At 39.6% G+C, this 25,133-nt stretch overlaps 2 protein-coding genes across 2 annotated transcripts; both read left to right on the forward strand.

Moving 5' to 3' along the window:
- Nucleotides 1-4,793: 4,793 nt before the first annotated feature.
- LOC117489346 (tumor necrosis factor receptor superfamily member 6-like) lies at nt 4,794-7,807 on the forward strand. The gene is made up of 5 exons (XM_034138562.1): nt 4,794-5,064; nt 5,185-5,310; nt 5,498-5,629; nt 6,318-6,500; nt 6,991-7,807. Exons 1-5 carry the CDS (start codon nt 4,938-4,940, stop codon nt 7,158-7,160), a joined length of 738 nt encoding a protein of 245 aa, XP_033994453.1. The 5' UTR covers nt 4,794-4,937; the 3' UTR covers nt 7,161-7,807.
- A 3,407-nt stretch (nt 7,808-11,214) lies between these two features.
- LOC117489845 (ADP-ribosylation factor-like protein 8B-A) lies at nt 11,215-16,172 on the forward strand. The gene is made up of 7 exons (XM_034139391.1): nt 11,215-11,447; nt 13,464-13,544; nt 13,661-13,734; nt 13,869-13,962; nt 14,070-14,137; nt 14,847-14,917; nt 15,241-16,172. The coding sequence occupies exons 1-7, from the start codon at nt 11,325-11,327 to the stop codon at nt 15,288-15,290; spliced, it is 561 nt and encodes a 186-aa protein (XP_033995282.1). The 5' UTR covers nt 11,215-11,324; the 3' UTR covers nt 15,291-16,172.
- Nucleotides 16,173-25,133: the final 8,961 nt, after the last annotated feature.

Here is a 25,133-nt window from a genome sequence, read left to right on the forward strand (position 1 = left end):
TTGGTAACAGGGTATATAAGATAAGATAAGATAAGAGGCGTGTGGCGCAGTGGGTTGTGCGTATGTGTTCGGATCAGGGGGTCACAGGTTCAAACCCCACTGCAGTCAGCATGTCGTTGTGTCCCTGGGCAAGACACTTCACCCCAAATTGCTCCTGTGGGGTTTGTCCACAGTATAGAGTATGTAAGTCGCTTTGGATAAAAGCGTCTAACAAGTAACATGTATTAATAATAATAATAAAATTGACCTTTATTAATCCCCGTGGGGAAATTCAGTTGTTTAAACAGCAACAGGGTAAGAGTGAAAAACAGGATAGCACAGATTCACACAGATTAATAAAATCAAAAATAAGATCAGCAATAAAAATGAAAATAATAATAATGAGAAACTATGAAATAACAAATGAATACAATTAAAATGAGCATACATATTTGGTCATATAAACTATAGGTAAGACATGAATTAAAATTCAAATGGACATATATACATATAGAGTCATATATTACATATTAGATATATTAACATGGGTGTATTTATGTCTAGTAATAGTTTCACATTATTGACCCCTTGTTGTGCACCCTGATAGCTACAGGCACAAAGGACTGACCGAGGCACTTGGTGCTGTGTTGTGGAGGGATGAGTCTGTGGCTGAACGTATTCCTCATCATACTCCTCATCTTCACTAGCTCTGCATGTATATATATACAAAACAGTTCACTGGAAAGAGGCCTGCAGATACTTTCAATAAATGTCAGAGATCCAGGATGTCCTGTGTGGTTTTAAAGAAACCATTTCATTTACAATTTCATTTACAACATGCTACCAAAGCTGTTGGTCACACACACACCAAAAGTGAACCACACGCTGACAACAACAGAGTCGGTCTTCTCATGTTGTTACTATCGCTACAATCACTTGGAGGAAAGTTAGCAGTTAGCTGACATCAGAGTTTGGCTAACAGAACCAACAGCTAACGGAGCTAATCACATAGCATAGTAAGAATTGTGATCTGCAGTTTAATGTGACAACACATATTTAAGAGTGAATGAATGTACAACAGCACTTTAAGAACAGTGTAAAAAATAAAAACACCTTTGAGTTTTGCCTCAAGTGATGAGTCAATTTATCAGGTTTTGCACAGCTCTCTAGGGAGCCACTAAAGACTTTGATCAACTTCCCCCTCTCATCTGCAGAAGTACTGCACAAGACCTGTTAACAGACATTGATGTTCAATTTCGGTGGAGTTCCCCTCTAAGGGAACTACGTTAATGACATGTTGGTCTCTGTTTTTTTCTGTGGTTGCCTGATTTCAAAGAAGAGAATTGCCGTGTTGGGCAATTTCTTCCTTACCCTTCTTCTTTATTCAGTTCTTATTTTCTCACATTGAAAGCTCAGCAACAAATGACTGTAAATATCTTCCACCCACCCTTACCACTACCCCCATATTGTCCTTTGTGGCAACGCAATGACGATACACTGCTGAGAACTACGTATAGCCTACGTACGTCTATGGTTATCTCACATCCTTCCAAAGGTTTCAAACTTGTGAGCGTGTGGGTGAGTGAGTGTGAGTGACCGAGAGAGGTAACTGTATTTGATAACATTGGTAATATTGATGAGGTTTTGATTGGTAGTATTGAAGCTGATAAGTGAGTGTGGACACATAATCAGATTTAGCAGACATTATTTATTTAAATGTTCTTATAAAGCCAACATCTTGCTAAGGCTCAACAACATCAGAGGGGTCGCTGCTCATAACTTAATAATTTAATAATAATATATATATATTATTTTAAATGTGCAGAAGATAATGTCTCTGCTGTTTCTGAGCAATCAACTGTTCAAAAGCCAAGGATATTCAAATTAAATATATTACAGAGAAGAAACCAAAAATCTTACTAATGTTTGCCATGTTTGCCTGATAACTCAAATTCAGTTAGAAAAGCTTAAATTATTTAAATTAAAAAACTGCTGATGATTCAGTTGCTGTCTATTTTATCCTCTCATCATTTCAACAATGCTTAACAATGTTTTGCATTTGCCAGGAAATTCCCCCCCTCCTCTACCAAATGTCAACAAACCCAATCAAACCGACACCTCCAGTAAGTAGACAGCTGTACATTCTTTACACATCATAATGCGGTGTATGTATATTCCACATCATAGAAGCTTTATAATCACAATGCAATTTCACATGCTTACGTGATTTATATGAGTGCTAAACACAGCCGAATGCTAGCCAAAAAACCCAGTGCAAGCGTAGTCACGTTTCAATCCTTTTTTTGTAACAACGGCTTTCAGAAAGACAGGGGTATGAATTCACACTAAAAAAGAAGAGTCCAGGGTTAACGATTTTGAAATACCAACAGCATTATGACTAACTAAGATTTGATTGTTGTAACCCTTAACTTATTGAGGTACATTTCTTTGGGATGCTGCAACTTAAGGCCCCGGCTCCACGAGGACAAATACGGCAAAACGCATCGGAGTAACGCAAATGCAACCGCAAAAAACCTTCCGTCCCCACGCAATATACACCGGATTGTGTCAAGCTCCACGAGACGGCTCCGTTTACATCCAAACGCTGGAAAAGCTGCAGTACATATGCCGAACCTGTACGTGGCGCTGTAACTTCCTCCACAAAAGCAGCAACTTCCTCCACAAAAGCAGCGAAGAAGAATGGTTGTCATGGCTGCACTTCTGTGTATTCTCCGCGGTGGGGGCCGACAGAACCGGGCAGAGTTTTTCGCCGGTCAGCGTGTGTTAAAGTTTAAATCTTCCGGACAAAATTATAAAAGTGCCGGTCAAAGGTCTTCATTGTTATTTATTGAGCTTTAAAACAAATGAATAACGACGATATAATGATATATAATCATCAAATACACAGAGCCTGTCTCTTTTTCCTCTCTTCTCATAGCGTCAGTGTCTGTCTCATGCAGCAGCTGATCCTGTAATGAGTGACCCGACAGTAAAAATGAACATATTTATAACTAGTTTAGGTAGTTTGAGAGGTAATTAAAATAGCTAAGGGTGATGATCTGACTTGAAGTGTGTGTTTTGCTCCCGCTGCATCACAGCGGCAGGAGCTGCGTGTCTCCGTCCTGTCAGATTAGACTTCACTCGCGTTTATGTCCATATCGAGATAAAGATAAATAATCTGAATTCAAGGAGGAGCTCCTGTAGATGTTGCACAAAGAACTGTAGCATGGTCAGTAGCGACTGGAGCACGATAGCAACCCCGCGGGGGAGAGGCAGGGAGAGGCGGGGCTATGAAAACGAATGACCGTATAGGCGACTCCACGGCCCCGTTGGACCCCCCAGAGCGCTCAGTTCCCAGATCTATCCACCTTTGGACCCGTTGTCGTTTGCGGGGTCTGTTTCTACGTTTCCCTTACGGCGTCGTGGAGCTTAGAGGGCTATACGCATGAGAAATATGCGGATTCAACCAGTTTCCGTCCTCGTGGAGCCGGGGCCTAAGTCACAAAACCCCTGGTTGCAGGGAAGTTTAGTTGGCCAAGGGAAGTTTGAGTGTAGAATTTATTCAGGAATTTGTTAAAAATAAAATGATTGTGTTGTTTTGAATGTTTCCACGGGAACCAAACTGAGTCTTATTCAGAATATTATGATTAATGTGTTTTCAATGTAATGGCTTTTTCATCATTAATGCCCCGTATGAACACTGTTAATTTCTGTAGTATACCCATGTCATTTTGAAACGCAGCTGTGTCAAAGTGAACCAGCAGCTGGTTAGGTTTACCATTTCACAGAACATATTTTTTAGTTTGGGATGTTTTTGGCCTTAAAGGTGGGGTAGGTCATTTTGGAGAAACCAGCTCGAGTGCGCTAGAATTTGAAAATACACAGCCGGAAAAAATCTGCCACTTCCTTACAGAGCCCCTCCTCCAACACACACAAACGCGCACATGACCAATGAGGGCACGAGATGAGTTTGTGCACAGATGGAAGGCTGACACGCAGGTAGGCTATCCAGTTACTAAAATGATTGGTCGTGCTTTTTACAGTACTACGGCTTCCACAGATTACATTTTTTTATGGATTTTTTGTCAAAGCACTTGACATGCTATCGGGATGTTAAGAGCATTCCATGGAATATAACAAAAAGTGTATCTCGAGCCGGTTTCTCAAACTTACCTACCCCACCTTTAACTTTAGTTGACTATAGCAAAGGGTCGTTTACGGACATAAATTAATATAATATAGACCTTTATTGATCCTTGTGGGGACATTCAGATGTCAAAGCAGAGTGAAACACAGGATACTACCGAAAGAGTTTGTGCAGGGATCGTAAGAAAGAAGTATGTTTTAACAGTATATTTTTATAATAATATAAATAAGAATAACAACAATAACATAAGTTTAAACACTAAGTAGCTGAATTTACAGACACAAGTATAATTCAACAATCCAGATTCAGTTATGTTTCAGCAATGTGCAGACACTGGTTTAACTGCTTTTTCTACAGCTTTTGCAGAAGTGTTTGACGTGACAAAAACTTAACACCTCCAACACCAACACATGCTTTGGTGGAAAGTCTATAAAAGAAAGATCTATAAAAGTCAACACAGGCTGTTGTATCTGTTGTGTCTTTATAAATCTGTCTCAACTGTAGTGACTGTATGGTGTCCACCTTTGATGAACAAACACCCAGCTCCTCTCAAGTCCAATTTCCTAATAAAATCAAATTACAAGGGTCATCTAGTAAATACAGGTAATAAACAAAACTAAAAACAAACCCAAAACAAAACTACTGTACTGTACATACATCATATGTTGTTAAACACAAGTGCAAGTGGTCTTTCACTTCCTGAGCGAGACAGAGACATCTCACCCAATGTCTCTCAGCAACCTAACCACATGCTGACGTCATCAAACAGCCAATATAAAACCCTGAAGGCAAGGGGAGAGCATTGGTCATAATGATTTATCTGAGACTTTCCTTGGCAGTAATATCTGCATTAAGTTTTTGGACTATAGTGCACGCTGCAGGCTGTGAGGAACGTCAGCGTTGGGTAGATGGGCGATGCTGTGATAAGTGTCCTCCAGGTAAAACACTTAATTCATCTTTTAATTATTAGATAATATGTGTTTGAAATAGTTTTGTCTACTTGTCTGTCATGTATGTTCATGTAAATTACTGGTTTTTATTGTTTCTTATCATTAAAGGTACATATATGAAGAACCATTGCACAGAGGAACAGAAAACTGTCTGTAGACCCTGTAAGGAAGGTTTCTACTCAGACCAATATAACATGTTCGACAGATGTGAGGAATGCCGATCATGCCTATATGGTAAGACTGAAATTAATGTTTGTAAAAGTTTGATTTAGAGAAAATGAATAGTCCTCCTCTCTTTTTGGATATCTATAGTGAAACACCTGTTGATATGTGCAATACATTTAACAATGCATTTTAGTGGAAACAATACAACACTGTTGTTCCTGGAAGTCCTGTGGTTTGAATTATTGTCTGTCTACAGAATATGCTGAGAAATGTCAGAGCACCACAAATGCAAACTGTTCGTGCCACAATGGTTTCCTGTGCTCCAACAATGTCTGTTCAGAGTGTCAGGAAAACAAATGCGTCACGGGGGAAAAACCAAAGAAAACAGGTGAGAGTGGATATTTTCAAATGAATGCCGCGTTTGCACAAAGCTGGTTTGAAAACTTAAATTTGAGTATTTTTATTTTATATTTGAGCATCATGTCATGCTCCAACCCACTCTTATGTAACCACAATAACAAATTACAGTATCTTTATATTTCAAATTACGCACACAGAATTGATGGGGATTTTCCAAATCGTTGTCACATCGGTCATTCAGTCATAGAAAGCTGAGTGTCAAGAACTGTGCAAAAGTGTTTGCTAACTTTTAAGCAATAGGAAATGCAGGGAGTGGGCTACTGACTGGCATTTGTGTCTGTAACGTGATCAGAAGAAAATATTAATAATGATCTTTAGGAGCATTTGGAAGTCAAAACACTTGACAACACAATACTTTTACACCAGTAATGCTAGCTATGGGTTGACTTGAATAATTACTTTAGTCGTGATGTTCTGGGGCTTTGTCTGAAAGTGTTTATTGATAGATTATATGTAAGTTATCTAAGCTATCAAATATATCTAACTCTTCTAATTATTTTGTTTCTTGTCGTCAATGTTCAGCTTTTCAGATATGATAATGCTTTGATCTAAATGCTAATGCTAAAATGTTAATATATTAATAATAATAACGATAGCCTAGACCACATTTAAAATAAATCTAAACAATCTTAACAATCTGCCATCTCTTTCTGCAGAGATAGCCTTGGACGCCAAGATGATAAAGTACACGTATCAGTGTGAGCTTTTAAAAGAAGAACGCAGAGATGGTGTAGACTACATTCATGTGATCCTTGGCATCGGCTTTGTTCTGGTTTCTCTCACCCTCCTTGTGTTTCTCTCTTATGCCTGTATGAAGAACCTAAAGAAGTATAGAGCACGTAAGTGGGCCTTAAAGATAACACTTATTTAACTATCAAATTACATTTCATTTAGCTGACCCTTTTATCCAAAACAACTTATAAGTGCAATCAATGATGAATGTACAAACTCCAAAAAATTAAAAACAGAAATACAAAGAGCTTATTCGAAAACAGTTGCTGAACGAAATGTAAAAAATTCAGTCAACTTATGTTTGTAGTGTTTGCACTGCTCATTTCTAATTTCATTGGAATTTTACTCAGAGATAACACCGTTGATAACATAGAAAACATATTATGTTTTAGATGAAACATGTACACATTATATACACATTTAAGAATAAGCAGCATCAACATTGAGGAGCCTCAATGGAGAACAATATCATAGACTATTATGTTTAAACTATGTATCATACATGAAATCACAGTATCAAATTGTAGGGAAAGTGTAGTGTAGTTGAGTGTATAGAGGTTCAACATTTTAACATGACTTTGTTTGTATTTACCCTAGATAACTATCCTAAAGAGTTCTTAACGGTCTCCATCAACACGAGTGACTCCCGCCTGTCGAAGGAGGAGAGTGGGAGTGTGCTCATCATGCAGGACGAATCCAAGAACAACAGTATTGGCTCCCTGTGTCTGGAAGAAGTCGGGTTGCAGTTTATTCAGTCTGTTGACTAATATAATATTGATGTAATTGTACAAACCATCTTGTTTGTTATTAGCAGACATTTACATATAAACCTGTTCGGGTTACAGAAGCACACTTCCCGGTTTCCATCACCAGCAGCAGGGAAGTGAAAGACCAGGATTTGTCTTACGAACATGTGAAGGTATTATAACTAGAAACCTTGTTCAAAAGTATGTTATTTTAGAAGAACTAAGTTCATAGGTCCGACATTCAGCCGTTTTAAAGGGAGTTGTTCTTATTTTGAAGGATTTGTTTAAAAAACCTAACAAACCAAAAGGCTTATGGTCATACTAATGGTAATTTCTAAACATTGCATACTTGCATTAAAGCAAAGTATTATATAGGATGTATTATACAGTTAAGTGTATTCAGCTAATATAACACCATATACACCAAAGCACAAAGCATCCTGGAGGCAAGACCTGTAGTTTGTGGTCGCAGATTATGAATCCTGGCAGACTGTTACTTATGTGTATTGCATTATGTATTTATTTCCCCTTGTGATTTTGTTTGTTAGGTAATGTATGCATGTATTCATGCTGTGACAGCAGTAAAATAATAGTTGTATTGTGTATTTTAATCTCTTGACTTGTTCTCTTATTTCAAAATTAAGAATAAAATGAAAAGGGGCCCTGGTCCTGGTCTGGTTTGAATTTCAAAGTCACAAATAAGGTCTCCCTAAGCTTCAGATAAATCGTCTCTTTAGTTTATTTTTTAAAGGCAACATTTATTCTCTTTTTTTATTTGTATAACTCTATTTTTTACTGGATGAGTAGGGGTATATTTACACTACATTAAAGATTTAAAAATGACACCAAAAGGTTAATTAGCTCCAAAAAAAAGAAAAAAGATACATTTTATAGAAAACAACACAGTTAGTGAAAATGGTTGTCATTAAGTTATTTCATCCCCACTCAAACAAACAAACATGCAATGACAACAAAACATAAGTAGCACCCACCCACCTACAATACTCCCCCACCAGACTGACACATCACTGCTATAGTGGAGAACAGCTTCAAAATGAAAAATCTCAAACCTGTTAGAAATCCCATCCCTGACACTCCTGTTGCTGACTTTTATGTAGTAGCAAAACCTTTAATAGCAACACCATTTTTGACACAAATAAACATTTATATATGGCTCTTGAGGGCTCTGAAGTGAAGTGTACTTCTTAAGCTGAATCCATCAATCAAAGTCAATCAAAGTTTCTTGTTCTTTTGTCTCAGAGGGCTTTACAGTTTATCCAGAACATGAATACGTCGGAGATTCCCGGAGCTGTAAGCTTTTAAAATATTTATTGAAGAGAGAACAGTCACTGTGTTTCTCCTTGCACTGTGTACAACGTGACACAAAGCTTCCAAATAAAAGTGGGACTGGTCAGAGGAAGTGAAATAAAATATGATAGCAACTCAAAGATATTGTTAAAGACACATGCACTTTCAGAGCAATTGAAAGTACATTTGTTATAAATGTTGTTGTATCCACAGAATACAAGGCTACCAAATAAAACAACATATTGTGAAACACGCACATACACAGAAATGAATAAATACATACATGCAATTGAAAATAAATGTAAACATACATTAAAGATATATAATGTGTGTTTTAATAGCCACTTTCACACCAAGTACTTTGCTGTACTTAGTTCCCAGTACTTAGTCCCGCCGAACTCTTTAGTCCCGGAACTGTCCTAGTAGATCGCGTTCACACCGGAATAAGTCCCTGAGGGAGGATTACGCAAATGAAGCCGCTGACGTCTCTTCTTCTTCTTCTGCTTTGGGTTTACTGGCAGGCCGCAAACAACTTCACGGCGTATACTACCACCCGGAAGTCCCCGGAGTTGGGGACTGGCTTCAGTAGAAGCTGCTGGGACTCCCTGAAGTTATTGTACTCGGCCCAAAGACTGTACGAAACAAACTATCTAAAGATATACTAACTATGGATGGCATTAATTTGGCCTCCAGTGAGACTGTAAGGAATCTTGGTGTTATATTTGATCAGGATTTATCTTTTAACGCCCACATAAAATCAATCTCAAGGACCGTCTTCTTTCATCTACGTAACATTGCAAAAATCAGGCATATCTTGCCTCAAAACGATGCAGAGAAACTAGTCCATGCATTTGTTACTTCAAGGCTGGATTATTGTAACTCTTTATTATCAAGGTGTACCAAGAAGTCAGTTAAGTCGCTTCAGCTAATTCAAAATGCTGCAGCACGTGTACTAACTAGAGTTCGGAAAAGGGACCACATTACTCCAGTTTTGGCTGCCTTACACTGGCTCCCTATACTGTAGAACCTAGGATAGAATTTAAAATTATTCTTCTCGCCTACAAAACCCTTAATGGGCAGGTGCCATTTTACCTTAAAGAACTCATTATACCCTACTGTCCAACTAGGGCATTGCGTTCCAAGAATGCACGGTTGTTGGTTGTTCCTAGAGTTTTTAAAAGTACAATGGGAGCCAGAGCCTTTTCTTATCAAGCTCCACTTTTGTGGAATCAGCTTCCAGTTTGTGTTCGGGCGGCAGACAGCCTATCCCTTTTTAAGAGTACGCTTAAGACCTTCCTTTTTGATAAAGCTTATAGTCGATAAAATAATCTAATAAGAGTGCATTGACGTAGACACGTTGTGCCTCTTCACCTATACATTTTAGTTCTTACTCTTTTTCCTTACTGATGGTATGTAATTTGGTTGTGTGTGTAGACGGTGGAAGCAGGGAGAGGCATATACGTGCCTTGATCCCTGCCGAGTCGACGCACAACTGTTGATTGGTGTCAGTGCCAAAGAAAAAAACGTTTTAGGAGCAATGCGCTCATGGTATAGATGTGGCGCATACATCTTAGTTCCTACTCTTTTCCCTCACCCTATCCTAAGGGAGTGCATGTACGTAGACAGGTTGTGCCTCTCCACCTCCGTTCCTTACTTCTTACTTGCTACCCCTTTCCCTCAACCTATCCTAAGGGAGACCATGTATGTAGACACGTTAGTTTTGCTGCCATAGGCTTAGACTGTCGGGGGACACCTTACTTCTTCCTTCTGTCTGTCTGTACCTGTGTACTCTCATGTTCCGAATAACCCAGCTTCCCCCAAATTTCTTTTTGGTGTCTATCTACGCCGGGATCCTGAGTCGTGGCTGATCCTGTTGCTGCGGTCCTGTGTCCTGAATCCTCTATCATGAGTTCTGGATTTGAGTCCTGGACTTCGAGTCGTGCCTGAACCTATCACTGTGGTCCTGCCTGACTCTCATCATACTACTTCCCTGATGGCTCCCACAGGATTGTTGACATCCTCGTGGATTCATCTTCTTATTATAGACACATGCATTTCCAAAAATGTGGTCTACCTATGCTGTAAAATGTATTATCTCTTCGATTTACACACGGCATCTATTGCACGTCTGTCCGTCCTGGGAGAGGGATCCCTCCTCTGTTGCTCTCCCTGAGGTTTCTCCCATTTTCCCCTTTAAACTGTGGGGTTTTTCTCTGGAAGTTTTTCCTTGTACGATGTGAGGGTCTAAGGACAGAGGGTGTCACATTGTCATACTGATATTCTGTACAAACTGTGAAGTCCACTGAGACAAATGTAACATTTGTGATATTGGGCTATATAAATAAACATTGATTGATTGATTGATTGACATTTCCATATTTATTGATTTATTCCTGTATTTACTTCCGCATTTGTTTATTCCTGTATTTTTTATTCCTGTATTTATGCATTTTTTTTTTTTTACTCATGTCATGATCTGTCCTCTACTGAAGAGGATTAGGGCCATATGAATTTATTTTTTGGGGGATGTGAAAAATTATGTTTTTTTTTGTTCTGAGAAAAAAGTCAGAATTTTGACTTTTTTCTTAGAACAATACATTTAAATAAAAAGTTCACATCCCCAATTTTTTTTTCTTTCATGTGGCCCTAATCGTCCTCCTAATGAGTGCAATGCATTTTAGTGGATAAAAGACAACGCTGCACGCTATGGGTGTATTTCCTTCATCTGCTTGCAGGGGCGCTGTCGGTGCGTTTTCTGCAGACTGATCATATGACAGCTGCCTGCGTCCCACTTCCCTTCCTCGCTGGAAAACGCCACATCTGACAGGGAGGGAGAGACAGACACTACCGTGGGGGAGTGTGGACACCGACCTGAAGATGCTGGCCCTAGTGAACCGGCTGCTGGACTGGTTTAAGACTCTGTTTTGGAAAGAGGAGATGGAGCTGACGCTGGTCGGCCTCCAGTACTCGGGAAAAACTACATTTGTAAACGTGATCGCTGTAAGTCTTCAGCTGCTAGCCACCTTGCTAGGGGCAGTGCTAATACTATTAGCGCTAATAATGGGATAAGAGTTAGGCTAACTAGGTAATGCTACACTGTCTGGGTCTTCGGGTACAAAAACAATGTGACGTTGATATGTTTAGGACGGAAGCATCCATAAAAACAAACCTGGACATGAGTCAGGTTGTAGGAAGAGTGTCAACAAGTCAGCTGAGCTAACTAGTTTTCTGCTGGAGGGTCGTCGTCGGCTAGTGGCTAATTATGTTAGGATTGTTTAGCATGCTGAAACCTGAACGCAACATACACATATATGCCTTGTTGTGGTAAAATTGCATCACTTACTAGCTGTAGGGTCGTGTTATAGCGAGTATAAAGCTGTCAGACAGGAAGGTAACTGAGAACATGTTGAACCTTTCAGCCACTGCTGATTACATACGTTACAGGTGTCCTGCAATGACAATTAAAAATGACCTCCTCCGCAAAAAACAAATGATTTTTTTACAGATTTTAGGAGCCTAGAACAAAAAGTAAATCTGTAGCTGGGTCAGTTTTTTTAGTTTTAACATATTATTTGGACATATTTACAAAAATATCCATGTCTCAGTTGTTGTTGGTATTAGTGTCTGAGAACAGGTTGCAAGTGGCATATTAAAAAGTGATATAAAGCTTAACAACTTTACAAGACTCATACTGCAGCAGCTTTAATGCAAATTGTGGTCAAGTTACACACAGATTGTATCTTTGACCTCATGTGACTGCGGCTGCAGAGCATCCTTTCTTGGCAGGCCATTTCTCTTGTGCAACTCTGCAACTTTGTGCAATTTGCCAACATTTCTCAAAGCTGTTAGGTTTATAGTGGAGCAACTTTTCTTTGGCTAATCATCAGACAGAAACTGAGTTTTCAGCAGCATATTGTGAAAAGTAGGCTTAAGTTTCTCTGCTTTGTTTTGAGTTGCTTATCAGTTTGATTCATAAATAAAAAATCAAACACCTCAACTAATCAGAGACAGAACTGGACGATTGAAAAATGTAATTGCAAAGTCTTCGAAAAAAAGAAAGAAAACCAGTGCATAGTATTTTTTAGTGCAGAAAAGTTTTGTTTACTAAGCATCAGATAGTTGGTGTCTGAGGAGGATGTGATGTGTGTGTTTTGGGGTTGGAACAAAACTAAGATCCTTCCTTCACACACGTAAGAGATGGCAGCCTCTGACACAGAGGAGTGAATGCATGGTTGTTGTGGGGGTGGTTCCTCCTTCCTCAGTCATGAGACTGCTGCACTCATTTCCACTTAGCTTCATCAGGTGACTCCAGCAAGTCATGTGCTGTGAAATGTGCGTACAGCAGCCCGCTGGTTTATAAAAGAGGGCAGGGAGAAGGGCGAGACACAGCTTGGGAATTTGATGTTAAAGGGGAATGCCACTGATTCTGTATGCTGACACTTCAGTTTGCAAAATGAGCAATCACAAAAGCCACAATATGTTGAGAAAAACATCTGGTTTTAGTGTTTAAAAGTATTTATCTTGGTTTGTTGATTTGCTTTAGGAGAACATATTGGCTTTTCACAAATACAAGTACCTGCCTTTTAACAGTTTTGGACACAGTAACACATAAACTAGATTTGAGTGTTTTTTCTATCATTTTTTAAAACCTTTTCTGTACTCCATTTAAATCTTAAATACTGTATGATGAGAAGTATTACACTGTAAGCTATGTTATAATAAAGGTATGTAAAGAAGTGAAAGTACAAGATATCCAGTGCAGCATGTCATAATGATAATACATTTGTTCTATTGGAGATTATTTTATAGTTTATTTTAATATGGATGCATAAAACGGTTAGGTGATCAAAAACTCTGTAATACTGTGTTCTCTGTCCTCTTACTGGGCTGGAACATAATGGATTATGTTTTATGGATATTTTTCTATGTATGAAATGGCCATTTGCAGCTTTATTATACTGTTTTTATTGTCAGTTTTATTTTAAGATGTATTTTTACTTATGTATTTATTTTCAGTCTGGGCATTTCAGTGAAGACATGATCCCTACGGTGGGGTTCAATATGAGGAAGGTCACCAAAGGAAACGTCACCATAAAGGTATTTCAATCCTTCTACTGTCAGTACAGTGTAACTGTAAATAACCTTTTTAATACAAGGAGGAAGTTATAATTAAAATATGAATATCACATGAAGATGTGCCTGTCATTCTGTAGATCTGGGACATAGGAGGGCAGCCAAGGTTCAGGAGCATGTGGGAGCGGTACTGTCGGGGAGTTAATTCAATCGTGTGAGTATATCAGTTTCAATCTTCATCTTTGTCTAACAAACATAATAAATGGTAACAAGCTCTTGAAATGGACGTAGTGTACTTTTAATGTATGTAAAACACATTTAACTTATTTTGGTCTTGCTCATTTCAAGGTACATGGTTGACGCAGCAGATCAAGAAAAGGTGGAGGCATCTAGAAACGAGCTTCATAATTTATTAGACAAACCTCAGTTGCAAGGAATTCCTGTAAGTGTTTTCCAGAAACCAATATTCTATTTCTGCAGAACTGCGTGTGGGTTTTAACAACTATTACTTGCTGCAGTTGCTTATTTAAATTGTCTTGTTTTTTTTAGGTTTTGGTACTCGGTAACAAAAGGGATCTCCCCAGTGCTCTCGATGAAAAGCAGCTCATTGAGAAAATGTAAGGATGACAAATGGTGCAAAGTTGTTATCGATTTAATTAAATTAGAGCTGAAGCCCAGTTTTGCACTGTTTTGTATGTACTTTAGTGCACGGTAGTCTCTTTCTGTCATGACATTGCCCTTTTTAGTTTCTTGTTTAATGGTTAAATGGAAAAATTATTTAGGACTCAATATCAGAATATCATTATTTCAAACTATGTCTGGTCTACACACAAGGTCTGGAGTTAAGTTACTATTTCCTTGCATTGAACATTTCTACAGTCTATTAATGTTCCTTGTCTGACACGTGTGGAAAACTTTAAATATTTTCATTAAACCTATATGCCTGACTTTTTCTTAACTTAGGAAATTGCAATAAAACACATAATAATTCTTAATATTAGGAAAGCAACCTGCATGAAGGAAGGTATCTGGAAATGGTTCCCTGCCTGACCATATTACAACTTTTCATTTCATCTGGTTTGCTTTTTCATCCATCAGTTGAACCAACATGTCTGCCTCTGACCTATACAGCCTATGCTAATGACAATGCAATTTCCTCTGACATCTCTACTGGTAAAACTGTTGCTATGTAAAGCAGGAAATGGCTCCATCTGCTGTCATGTTAGAAATATGTGCAGAGTTGCTGCATAAGCTGCCTATGAGTGAGATTGATTGTCAGCCTGATAGCAAACTTCTTATATTTATGCCCCTTTTTCCCCTTCAAAGGAATCTGGCAGCCATTCAGGACAGAGAGATATGCTGCTACTCCATTTCCTGCAAAGAGAAAGACAACATTGGTGAGTTGCAGTGATTGAACTCAATTTCAGAGTCTGGCATATGTCAATGACTAGCGAGAGGAAAACCAAAATAATGCATGATACGAAGCTGTAATGACCGTGCGATCAAATATTGCAATACGGATATCTTTGTCCTTTTGGCAAGCAGTTTATTGAAGACTAACTTATAAACTGTCAAAAGTAAAAAGCGTATACATCTAATGCTTCATGGCTATTGTCTCTCTGTGAAGTGTTTTAGTGTCTGCTTGTAATAGCAATTTTAGTTAGAATTGGCTGAATAATACATCGATGCTCAGACTGACTCTGTGTTTCTTTGATTCCAGACATAACACTTCAGTGGCTCATCCAGCACTCAAAATCCAGGAGGAGCTGAAAATGCAGGAGTTGTTTTCAGCTGTGTATTGCCATGTAACTGTTATGCCACCACCGGCCCCCCCCACCCATCACCTGTCGTATTTTCAACTCACATGCTGCTCTTTTCTGCTTGTGACACACACTTCCCCCCTTTTCACTTAGTAGTTATTTCACAAACCCTGAGAATGAACTACTAAAAAATGTTATTCTGGTATCAGATGTAAGGAACATTATTGGCATTATTGTCCTGTAAAGCTTTGGAGTCAGAACATAATTTGGAATATATTTGTCATAATTTAGGCATTACCCGGCTGATCATACCCAGTGGTTCATAACACTAATCTGGGGTATACAACAACAACCTCCTAAAGAAGGGTTGATAACAAGAAATGTTCTTCACACTGTCACATATGACGCCAGCAGACTGCTGATGAGACATGCAGCTCTTCCCACTTCTTTCTAGCTCTACTCTGTGATCGTGTTTGAATGTCACCTTTAGCTTGATAACATCTTCTTCTTTCACGGAGATGTCTATTGTTTTAGAAAATGTGCAAGTCAATAGATGCAGGTCTGTACAAATGTTGAGCTAGTATGATTTTTACTGATGTGAGATGTGCGTGTATGAATATGTGATTCTATTTAAAGTCTGAATGTTCTATAAGTAAAAATACGTGTACGGGGTCGTGTGGGTTATTTTGGCCTCAGTTTGTAAGTATCCACGGTGGAAGATGTTGTTTGTGCTGCCTCAAAGCTGAGAGAGTGGCAGAATTTAAAGTGCCTTGTGCAATGTCTCTCGCCTCTGCAGCCAAACAGCATGCAAGGTGTGCCTACCTGGGGAAAAAAAACAAAAAAACCACCACTATATATTCAACAAATAAAAAGGCTTGCTTTTTAATTTAAACTTTGTCCTGTGGTTTGTACACCTATATTTCATAAACATTAAATGTAAATGTGGTAACACTTTATATTAAGGTACACAAATTAACCATCAACTAGTTGTTGATTAACATGCATATTAGCAGTATATTGGCTCTTTATTAGTCATTATAAAACACTTATTAACGCCTTATTCTACATGACCATATTCTTCAAGTAATAGGCCATTAGTTGAGAGTTTTTCCTCAATAACCCTCTAATTAGTGCTTATTTGTTGCAAGTAAGGAAGTTGTTGTACATGAGTTTTGGTCTTAATATGCTCTGCTCAATATGGTCCTAATAAGGCAGTAGTACCACAAAAATAGCAATTCTCCCATTATAAGACTTAACAAATATGATCTATTCTTATGTAACAAGACATGAAACTAAGTGTTAATTGTGCCTAAATAACTCAAAATTAGGTATTTATATCTAAGAACATGTTCCCTATTTTAAAGTGAAGTCTTGTTCATAACCAATAAGCTAGTAGTTTGACTCTAATTTACCGGAACAGGTTCCCTATTCTAAAGTTGCCTCCTCTTCACACTTTGTAAATACATTAAAGCACACAACTACTGAAATGAACCTCAACAGGACATGAACAAAGTAGGCTCATGTTGAAATATCTGTTTTAATGAACCACTAAAGAGAGGTTCAGACACAAACCAAAACATGTCAAGTTTCTCCAAGGCTGAGAACATATATACAGCCTGTACTTTTTAATAAAACTGATTTTTAATAGAGTTTATGTATTTGTGATCATACTGTGTGACCTGCTTGTATGTACTTAATAATAATAATGCATTTGATTTATATAGCACACTTTAAAAACAACGTCATCTCAAGGTGCTTCACAAGGCTATAAGGAACAATAAGTAAAAAGTTATCTAAAGGAGCATATTGGATAAAATATGGCAATATAAAAAATAAAAATAAAAGGTTAAGAGCATAGAAGGTTTAAAAATAAATAAAGTAAAGGACAGTCAGTAAAATGCGGTGTGGAACAGGTGGGTCTTGAGGCATTTCCTAAAAACTGAGAGTGATGCTGAGGTCCGTATGTTCTCTGGAAGCTGATTCCACAGACGTGGACCCAGGGAGGAGAAAGCACGGTTTCCCATGGTGACCAGTTTTGTCCACGGGACAGCCAGGAGATTGGAGCTGTCTGACCTGAGTGTGCGTGAGGTAGGCCTATGTGACTACTTACACAATAGGTGTACTGTTCTCTCTATGTGTTGTACTGTCTCAGTGTGAACATAGATTAAATAGCCAGCCAAACTCTTTTGAGAGCCAGGGAATGAGCAGCCATGCTCCTTATTTCAACCCAGTCTCACGGCATTTCGTGTTATAGTCACGACATTTAATCTATTGATTCGTGTTCACCAACACAATTTCCCCCTTTTTTTTCGTATCACACAGAACGATTTTAAAAGCAATGTATTTATATTGTGTTTCGTGCCTGCAACACGTCTTTTTGTCCGGTCGGGTCTTGGAAGACCGGAAGCTGTGTGGTTCATAAAAACATCTTCGTACTCAATATCAAGCCACGAGTAAATTGCAGAATGAAAAACAATAGAGACTTAACAACTCTTTGTTAAAAGATGACACATTCATCTCACTTATTGAAAATAAAATAAAAGAATATATTGTAGTGCCGAGAGAAGGGAGTCGGAGGCGGTGCAATGAAGGTACAAATCTGGCTTTATTGAGCAGCAGAAATGCACATGCTGTCGGGTCGCAGCCCGAGAAGGCAAGAGAAAGTGAAAGGGACACACACACAGGGTGTTTCTCAATCGCGAGTACGCTTGCTTGGTAGCACATGTCTGCCGAGCATCTTGCTTCAGAAGCGAGTCAAGAATACTTCCTGGCATTCGGAAAACGAAGTGTGGAACACGCTAGCAAGTGTGCAGGTGTGCGTCATATGAGAGGCCCCGCCTTACATCTTCCGCCACAGATTTGGGGAAATTGGTCCGTGCGCAAAGCATTGTGGGGATTTTAAGACTGCAAAGTCTACTCATGTGCACACTCGATATTTCTCCAAACGGAGTACGCCGGGCTCGGTAGATTTCCAAGTATACTGGAGATTGGAACAGTACTTCGGCGGCACTCGATGACGTAGTATGCTTGAAATAGTGGCTCTGAAGCAGCTTTACTCGCGATTGAGAAACACCCACAGTAGGTACCCCGGAGGTACCGTCAACATATATGTCCGGGCGGAAACAATACCCCCAACCTGTAGTTCCTGGATTGAATTATGTAACCCCGTTAATTAGTGATCACTACAATATATCAATAAATGTAGACTCTGTGTCTTCCATTCAAACTGTATGGGAAGCCTTTAAGGCCACCTGCCGAGGGTGGATAATCAGCCATGCATCAGCTAAGCACAGAAAAGCTATTAAAAATTAAAATTATTTACAATCAGAACTTAAAACTATTGAGAAACAGCATATGCGTGATCCTAAAAACCCACTACTTCAGAAAACATTACTCACAGTTAGAGCTGACCTGCAGGCAATATTACATGAAGAGACGGCTTTCTCCCTCTACAGACTCCGTAAAAAACACTTTGAATGTGGTGATAAAGCAGGAAAGATGCTCGCTCTTCAGCTTAAACAGTTAGAGGGTAAATTATCAATTCCAGCTATAAGAGACTCTGGAGGTAATATTATAAATGATCCCAAGCTAATAAACCGCAAATTTCAAACATTTTACTCCAATGTATGTCAAACTATATACCAACTATATTTGGTTAAGCCAGACAACAGGCTTTGGGATAAGATAAGGGCTTTCCTGAGGCCTGTACTACGAAGCCGGATTTTCGCTTAGCCGGCTGACTTCAGGGAAAACTCGGGTTTTCCGGTCCTACGACGCTGGTTCTCTTTTTAGCGGGCTAGATCTCCATGGTAACTTATGCTGAGCGGCTAACCTCCTCGGGAGGAGGTTAGGTTGCAGGCTAACCCCTAGATTCCACCGGGTCCGTCTGCGGCGCGTTACGGGCGCGTTACGGGCGCGTTACGGGCGCGTTACGGGCGCGTTACGGCTGTGCCGCGGTGCTCACGGCGATCGCGGCGATCACGGCCACTCTAGTCATTAGGTGCGTTCACACCGGAGTACTTTGGTGTACTTTTCCCACAATAGTTCATTAGAACTACGATATATTTGCGTTCACACCAAAAAGCCCCAGGAACTAAAGTAGCTCAAATGAGTTCGTCCGACCCGCTTTTCAGTCCCTGCTACAGAGCAGGGACTGTTGTGGGAGAAAGTAGTTCGTACGTCTGATTGGCTGTGCGGAATGCAAACCACGCCCGTTTGACTCTGATTTTTCTTTTGGAAGCGGCCATTGTATTTGCTCGTTTACCCGAAGAGATTACTTTTGTGAAAGCAGTTATTATAGCAACACTAAATAAATCATCGGAGCGGTGGAATTGATGAGGATGTCTCTGCGCTTCTGGCGATTTACTCGGAGGACGCGAAGTGCGGCATTCAGAAGCTTCTACTGCATGCAGTTTCAGTGGATCAGCAAAGTTAGCAGACCTGGCAAAGTCATGTCGTGACGACTACGAAGGTAAAATAAAATACATGCACTGCACTGTTTTAATCTGCAGTTTAACCAGTATTGACTGGTCTTAGATGTACTTTTATTTGCTCAGTAGATCGAGCTAGCCATGCTAGAACTTGCTAACGTTAGGTCCAAGCTGGCTAACAACATCTAGCTAGCTAGCTATTCTCAGCCGTGCCCGCTATGAACACGTATTGACTTGTGAATAAGTGTGCAATGTTCTGTAATTTGCTTCACTAACTCATGGCACTAATCGTGTGTTTCAGGCGAGGTGTTTCTCTCAGGATTAGAAACTAGTTTTCCCCTCCGGGATAAAACGATAATATAACGTTAGCAATTAGCATGTTAGCTGGACCTCTGTGGCTACACTGAATGCATAGAGGTAAACAATAGATTGTAGTTGCTATAATTTCAAGTAATTTGCAACATTCATTCTACATGTTAATGGTAAAAGCTTAAACAGTTGATTACCTGCATGCCACAAAGACTGATGTTCTAATATTTTTGCACATTTAAGTAGAAATGTAATTGAAATTCTATTTACTGCCTAAACATTGTTCCTTGTATTATCCTAAATAGTTTGACCTTGTTTCCTCAGAAGGCTTCTCAGACTACATGGAGGATCCCTCAGAGAAACACAGTTTCCACGTTCAGTTGCCCCCGGTTAGAGTAGGCAGCTCCACACCCTGTGCCCGGTCAGCGGACACCATCAGGACTACCATCCTGACCGCTGCTGCCATACTGCAGCAAACAGGAGGGAACGGAGGTGAAAACACACTTTATACATTTAGATATGTGGAGCACAAAGAAAAGCATTGCTAAAAAACATTTAGCAGCTAAACTGTGGATAACAAGTAAACCACATTGGTTTGTTATTCAATATTCAAAAGCTTTTTGAATCATTACATGTCACTTGTTAGACGCTTTTATCCAAAGCTTACATACTCAATACTGTGGGCAATCCCCACAGGAGCACTTTGGGGTGAAGTGTCTCAGGGACACAACGACATGCTGACTGCAGTGGGGTTTGAACCTGTGCTCCCCTGATCCGAACACCAATGCACTTATCCACTGCGCCACACGCCTCCCTATCATGTCCTGAGAGCCCTCCATCCCCCAATTGCTAGTGCCTTCACCATTTAAAATGTTAATAGTCAAATCAAAGGTGTTCCCCGTGTTCCTCCTGTTGTGTGCCTGCAGAGACAGATTTGGACAATGTTGTCTCGTTGTTGCGATTAAACTGATCTTGTATCTTGCATATTTCACCTTAGGAAAGTGGGCACGCGATGACAGCTTCCTTGACACCATCATGGCGATGGACCGCCGTGCCATGGTCAGCAAGGAGAATGAGGACCTGCGTGCCAAGGAGATGCACGACGAACGGCTGCTGCATTCACACAAGGCCCAGGAATCGAGGTGGAGCAACAAAATACCTTTCAGGCTGGGCTTCTGACAGTGCTAAGCGAGCTGATTAAATCCAACAGGCCTTCAATACAAAAATTAAGAAAAACTTGTCGTCGTTGATAAACTGTACAATGACTTGTTGGGAGGCGTGTGGTGCAGTGGTCTGGTGCGTTGGTGTTCGGATCAGGGGAGCACAGGATCAAACCCCACTGCAGTCAGGATGTCGTTGTGTCCCTGGGCAAGACACTTCACCCCAAATTGCCTACACCTGGGACAGTTCATTTTGTATTATTGTGATTATATATATATATATATGCCACTGTTATTAATACTGACACCTAACTTTGCACTAAGGTGTGTCTGCTGCTGAGCCTACCTATTGTTATTATATATATATATATATATATATATATATATATATTGCCACTGTTATTATATTGTGTTGATACTACTGACACTTATTGATCTGCTGCTGATAAATAAAAGAGAACCTACATGCACGGCACTAGCATCATGACTGTCTTTGTTTAAACCAGCAGCAGTGCACAGACTAACCTGTGTGTAACGTAGTTCTTCAGGTGTGTATGCTTAACATGTATGTATTTATCACAGTAAAGATGGTATACAACAGTTTTTAACCTCATCCCATTGTCTTTAACACACATTTAACATAATAATATACTCATTAATATACAAATATACAGTATGAGTACTGTTTTGATACTGACATTTAATCTTTGCACTAAGGTGTGTCTGCACTATTGTAATTGTGTCTGTTGACTGGTAAATAAAGAGAACCAAATGCACTACAAAAGATCAGCTTTATTGTCAATTTACAATTTCCATGCTGTTCAGATGCCTCTCCCCAACGTTGCTTCCAGGCGAATTGTTCACCCAGAGAGAGCGCGGGACACGACGCGTTCCGTAGTATTCGCATATCTGGAAACACATACAAAGACACAAATTAGCCCTACATAACTCCATAAATCCAACATTAGATAGTATTAATGTAATTTAATGAACGTACCATTGCTGTTCTTTGGGCGTGATAACGATCATCATGCTCAGCTCTCCTACGGCGAAAATGTCCATAGCGTGTGCTTTTCGTGGTCCAATCCTTTTATTAAGGCTTCTTAACCGCCTTCGCCTCCGACTCAGCATTTCTATTGCATTTGAATGGTCTATTTGTATTTGTGGTTATTGGCTTAAATAACTCAGTTACGAAGCTGTATAACACGAGCACCAAAACGTCAACTCCATACCGTGCCTGAGGTCGGAAGGTAAACAGAAGCATACAGCGGAAGCGGAAGTTTTTTTTCTTCTTCACTCGGTTTTTTGGCGGATTGCAACTTTAAGGTGCATAGCGCCACCTACTGTACTCGCCGTGAAGTTGTTTGCGGCCTGCCAGGAAAACCAAAGCAGAAGAAGAAGAAGTGATGTCAGCGGCTCATTTGCCTAATCCACCCCCAGGAACTCATTTTGGTGTGAACGCGATCTGCTTTAGTTCGTCAGAACTAAAAGAACTCTCATGAACTAAAGTTCTCATGAACTACTGTGGGAAAAGTACTTGGTGTGAACGCGCCTATTGGGTGCTATTCCACCACACGCGGCGCGTTACGGCTCAGAAGCGTCCCAGAAGCGGCTTGGCGCAGGGCTCCTCTAAAATTAGGATCGAATCCTATTTTTGTCGCGGCGCAGCCGTAACGTAAGGTCGGGCAGGCAGGAAGTGGAACTTTCAGAGCATATATAGCATATATATATAGATATATACACACACACAAACTAATTTTGCAGACCCTATCCCTCCGCAGTCTTTCAAGTAGGAGGAGAAATGCCAGCGTTCTCCTCCGGTTTACAGGCACTGTGTAAATTATATATATATAGAATAATTATGATGATGAATGCATTTTTTTACCACTAAAATACAGCAACACATCTTTGATTCATGTGGTTTATAACTGGAATATTACAGTTATTATTAACTTTGTCTGTACAAAGTAGCCTGTCCAGGAAATATGGCCAAATCAACAAAAACTGCGAGCCGGCAGGCAAGACGCTCCGCTTCTGAAATGCTTCTGAAACGCGCCTGGTAGGGTATGACGCCGGAGGAGGCCGGACCAAAACCGCAACGTGGCGCAGACGGACCCGGTGGAATCTAGGGGTGAGAGATCAACTCAGTGAAAGCACCACCTGCTGACCAATCAGAGCTCCGTGTGCGGAGTTTAAAGCTACAAGTCATATTACAGAATAGAGGAAATACAGAAAAACTGCCGTCGCAGGAAAGACGGCCGGCAAAAATCAACTGACTGTGTGAACGTGAAAATTCATAGAATATCCCCTCCCATCTTCAGAGCAATCTGACTATTATAACATTAGCATTAAGAAAGCTTACTTAAATATCTGCCACAACATAAGTAACCGGATCAGAGTAACATTAAGTACAGTGAGTGCAGACGTCGATGTGTCCCATTATCATTCACATCATATCACATCATAATGTATCATATATTTCCTTATCTGAGTCAGCTTCTTGAGCCATATCTGGCCGTGCAACACTCACAGTGTCACATACTGTATGCAGAAGTATTATTTTAAGCAACACATTAAGTTGACGAAACACTCGAGTCAAATGTAATTAAAGTCCAATCCACACGGGGCAGTGATTTCATAAACCTGTTAATGTACGCATTCAAACGCTTTTTCTTTTACCAGCTGTATTCACCTTGCAGGTGCAGCTATGTGGCTTGGATAAAGTGTTTAAGTCATGGATGTTTAAAGTTTAACTTCTTCATATTTGACTAATATTAAAGTTCACTTTTCATTCAGGAAGTATGATGCTGTGCTGTCAGTACGCTTGTCCATGTTTGAGATTGGTCGAATGCTCCAAATACCACCCCTTTCATGTGAACGCGCACCTAACTAGATAGGACACGGCTGGCTTGAGCGATCCACTTGATAACCAGCGTCGTAGTACAGCTTAGCGAGAGCGCGTATGTTTTGGATTGGGCCAACTGGCTAACTCAAACATATTCAAGTTAGGTTGAACCAGCTTCGTAGTACAGGCCTCTGGACTCAAACCATCTCGGCTGCCAACAATAAATATAATAATATTAATTAATAATATTAATAAATAAATATAAATAAAGAGAAATAAGCTATGAAGAAACAGAAAAATAACGGTAATAATAATGAAAGAAGTGAAATTAAATGGGAAATGGATGAATAGGTGAATTAATCATAAAAGGAAGAGATGTGTGTGTGTATATGTACATATGTGTGCATATATGTATTTATTTATTTGACTATTTATTTACCTATTAAACAATGAAATATACCTATATTATGAAGCAAATCATATATAAATACAACGCCATATGCATACATCAAATGTAACTGACACTGTAATCCCCCTACCCCCCACCCTTCATGTTATGTCCTGTCCTACTTGTAATGTGTGTAAGCCATGTCCTTGTCCGTGTGTTTTTGTCTTTTGAAAATGTTTAATAAAATATAAATGTTAAAAAAAATATCAAGCCACGATTAATGTTTTCATTTTAAATCGTATAATGTCGGACTTTTTTTGCCGTCTGTGAGGAAAATAAATGGGGCTCAGAGCCTCAGAATAGTGAAATCTGTATTTTTTTCCTTCTAATTTGTTATTCTTTTCTAAATAACACACTGTTATTTACTCAACAATAACACACAATTATCCTTGTTTTTATTTATTTGTTTAATTCCATAATCTCTGGCTTTTTTGGCGTCCGTCAGGAACTGAATGTCAAAATAAAAATAACCGGAAACAGACGTAGGCCTATATGGGACATTTCGAGCATCATTGCGATACACAGCCACTGAACTGATTACCCAAGATCCTCAGCTATGGTTTAAGCTCGGTGATTGGATGTTTTAGCCGCAATGCACGTTGGGATATGGTGTTAATGCGATATGAAGTCCGAAAAACATTTCCCCCCCCCCCCCCCCCCC

This window comes from Trematomus bernacchii, unplaced genomic scaffold, assembly GCF_902827165.1.
Source record: "Trematomus bernacchii unplaced genomic scaffold, fTreBer1.1, whole genome shotgun sequence".
NCBI lineage: Eukaryota > Metazoa > Chordata > Actinopteri > Perciformes > Nototheniidae > Trematomus > Trematomus bernacchii.

Bases quoted from the DNA above. Each gene is read 5' to 3' on its own strand.
- LOC117489845 (XM_034139391.1), top strand. From the start codon at position 11,325: ATGCTGGCCCTAGTGAACCGGCTGCTGGACTGGTTTAAGACTCTGTTT. The intron at 13,545-13,660 runs GTATTTCAATCC...GTCATTCTGTAG, and splicing joins AAGGAAACGTCACCATAAAG to ATCTGGGACATAGGAGGGCA. The intron at 14,918-15,240 runs GTGAGTTGCAGT...CTTTGATTCCAG, and splicing joins CAAAGAGAAAGACAACATTG to ACATAACACTTCAGTGGCTC.
- LOC117489346 (XM_034138562.1), top strand. From the start codon at position 4,938: ATGATTTATCTGAGACTTTCCTTGGCAGTAATATCTGCATTAAGTTTT. The intron at 5,311-5,497 runs GTAAGACTGAAA...GTCTGTCTACAG, and splicing joins ATGCCGATCATGCCTATATG to AATATGCTGAGAAATGTCAG. The intron at 5,630-6,317 runs GTGAGAGTGGAT...CTCTTTCTGCAG, and splicing joins GGAAAAACCAAAGAAAACAG to AGATAGCCTTGGACGCCAAG.